The following is a 3,139-nucleotide window of genomic DNA, read 5'->3' on the forward strand; positions in this document are numbered from 1 at the left end:
CCATTCCACCAGTGTTTTATACCCGTTAGGCCATCTTGTGAGCTCACCAAGTTTTGCCTCCATACACCTTTCTGAGCTCTGTGTCTGCCACGACCTGGCCTGCCCCATGGGAAGGCTGAACCATAATTCACACTGATTTTTCCCCAAGACCCTGAAAGAATGAGGTGACGCAGAGTTTTGTGGAACAGACAAGGACAAGATACACGTGGTAAAGACCCATCCCTGAAGAGCATGAGTGGTCTACCAAATGCGTGCCTTCAGGGGATGGAGGAGTCCCTCAGGCTCTGGGTGCTCTGGGGCACTTTCATTTTGGCCACGTTGGACACTGGGGGTGGATCAACACACAGAGGTCTCTGGCCGATCCTGGTCTCTGAATTTCAAGCAGTTGTTGTGTCACCCCGAGTTCCCTGTGGTGATCTATCCCTGCTCATCACACGGTCCTGCCTTACATGACCAATCCTGCTTGTCCTAGGACCGTGAGATTTCTCATTGCCATCCTAGTGGCAACTGAGGAGTTTCCTGGACCACCTCTCTGTGCTTTCCTTTCAAAGGAACAGCATCCCTGTCACCACACTTGCCTAGTCCTGAAGAGCACTTGGGACACCTTTTCTCGGATGAGTTTGTTTTTCACAGTGTAGACGATGGGGTTTAGCATGGGTGGCAGGATCACATAGAGATTGGCTAACAGGATGTGAACGTGGTGGGGGACGTTGTGGCCAAACCGATGAGTGAAAAATGAGAAAAATGCTGGTGTGTAGAATATTAATATAACGCAGACATGAGAGCTGCAGGTGCCAACTGCCTTCAGCTGGGCAGCCTTGGACGAGAGCCTGAAGACAGCCCGGAGGATGAGGACATACGACACCCCAATGAGCACAATGTCCACACCTGGGGACAGGAGGGTGGTGGCAAAGCCATACCAGATGTTAACGGAGATGTCGGCGCAGGCCAGCCGGGCGATACCCATGTGCTCGCAGTAGGTGTGCGGCATGACGCTGTGTCCGCAGAACGGCAGCCTCCGGAGGAGGAATATCGTTGGGAACATCACGCAGAAGCTCCTGGCTACTGCAGCCAGCCCTATCCTGGCTACCACCGAGCGCGTGAACACCATGGCGTACCGCAGCGGGTTGCAGATGGCCACGTACCGGTCGATCGCCATGGCCAGCAGAATGGTCGACTCTGCAATGAAGCTCAGGTGTGTGAAGAACATCTGGGTCAGGCAGGCGTGGAAAGTCATCTCCTTGGAAAGGGACCAGAATATGCTCAGGGCTTTGGGCACCGTGGAGGAGGATAACACGAGATCTGCCACGGCTAACATGGCCAGGAACAGGTACATGGGCGCGTGGAGGCTTCGCTCCACCGCGATGACAAACAAGAGGGTGAAGTTGCCAAGGAGCACCGTGATGTACATCAGGCAGAAGGGGATGGAGATCCAGGAGTGCAGGTCCTCCAGGCCCACCATGCCCAGCAGAAGGAAGGAGGGAGGCTGTAAGCTGGTTTGATTGATAGCTGCCATGGCGGGATGATATCTGAATTACCCTGGGCTCCTTTCCCTGTAAGTGAAAACAGGGGAAGAGGTGGGTGGCACAGTTCACAATACCAAAACCACATCTGAGTTTCCCTAGAGCACTTTATTTCTCTGGATCCAAAAGTGTTTCAAAAAATCACCCACCCCCCCGCCACATTGTGGAAGCATGCCTGAGATACTGATCCCAAATCAGTAATAAAGGTAAAAGTGTACTTTGTAAACTCAGATACTGAAATCCAGCAAAGGGATTTACCCAAGTTCACAAGCTGGCGCGAAATCTTGGCACAGGACCCAGGAATCCATCCGTTCCCGCTCCAGTTGCTGTTATATATTGTGCTTTTGTTCTGTAGCACCCAAAGGTTTATGAGACAGGTGGCAAGCTGGGGCTGACCAACGCTGATTTTACACAGCAAGCTGTTTCTTTCAGTACCGACCTCGCCTCTCGCTCATTCACACCACGTTTCGCGTGACGGCAGAGCAGGATCCCCGCGAGGCAGGAGGCGTTCTCACAGCATCCAGCGCAGCAAGGGCATTTACTGCTGGCTGCATCGCATCAATACCGAAGGATGATCCGTGAACCTGTGCAGAGCCAGGCGGAGCGGGGATCATCACCCTGCCGAGTTTGGGGTCTCAGGGAACAACCCTGTGCTGGGGAGGCAGAACAGCCGCTGAATTCTAAAGCAAAGGCAGAAGCAAAGGTCTGAGGCAGAGCAGGGCTGGCGGTAGGAGAGCTGAGCAACCCTGGTGCAGATTCTGCACAGAGGAGCTCAGGATCCTCGGTGTTTGCTTGTGCCAGAGCCCCAGGGTTGCCCCACGGCATAATGTGCGCTGCAGCTGGGTGAAACACAACCTGATGTGATCTGCCCCACACCATGTCACATCTTCCTACTCTACTCTGCGCTCAGCTGTCCACATCTGCCACCAGATGTGCACCCAACAAGGCCAAACCCCCCAGGGACCCAAGGTGCATGGGGTCTGTGTGTACAGAATTCTCTGTGCACAGCAGCGACTGCTGCAGCTCCTCTCCTTGGTGTTTCTCTCTGTGCTTTCCCTTCCCCTGTAAGTTGCTCAGAAGGCGATTTGCAGCATTTCCAGAGGAACAGCAAAGCCACCTGCGAGGGCAGCATTAGCCGAACTAGCCAAAATGTGAAGAAGAGACACAGATGATGGGCAGTCAGGGTTAGGTTGCTGACTCTAACAGCCTGTCTGGCGGACACAAGAAACTGATAGTTTGCTGATAGTTTTCTGCTTCTTCTTCAAATGCACATCCCTGTCCCCTCACTGGGAATTACACATGAAAGGCAGAATGCGGCTGTCAGGCAGGCTGTCAGCTTTTTGGAGGCTGAAATGCTGATTCAGGTGGAGCTTGGGAAACCCTCCTGCAGGTACCTGCTGCCTTCGGGCCAGAGAAGGTCCCTGGAGCCAAAGCAGCAGCGTTTACATCAAAAACCCTGCCTGGAAAATGAGGTTTCTCACCTCAGAACCTAAAGCTGCAGCTTGCAGTAGTCTGGGGGGGGGGGGGGGTCTCCAAGCTGCAGAATTTTACCTTCTGGTTCAAATCAGGCACCTGAGCCACAGAAACCTGACAAAAAGCAGACCCTGCGAACAACC

The 3,139-nt window shown here is 53.6% G+C and overlaps 1 protein-coding gene across 1 annotated transcript; it reads right to left on the reverse strand.

Moving 5' to 3' along the window:
• Positions 1–565: 565 nt before the first annotated feature.
• On the reverse strand, positions 566–1,516 carry LOC136100052 (olfactory receptor 52B2-like). The gene has a single exon (XM_065834795.1). The coding sequence runs from the start codon at positions 1,514–1,516 to the stop codon at positions 566–568; it is 951 nt and encodes a 316-aa protein (XP_065690867.1).
• Between the last annotated feature and the right edge of the window lie 1,623 nt (positions 1,517–3,139).

Source organism: Patagioenas fasciata, chromosome 1 (assembly GCF_037038585.1).
Source record: "Patagioenas fasciata isolate bPatFas1 chromosome 1, bPatFas1.hap1, whole genome shotgun sequence".
NCBI lineage: Eukaryota > Metazoa > Chordata > Aves > Columbiformes > Columbidae > Patagioenas > Patagioenas fasciata.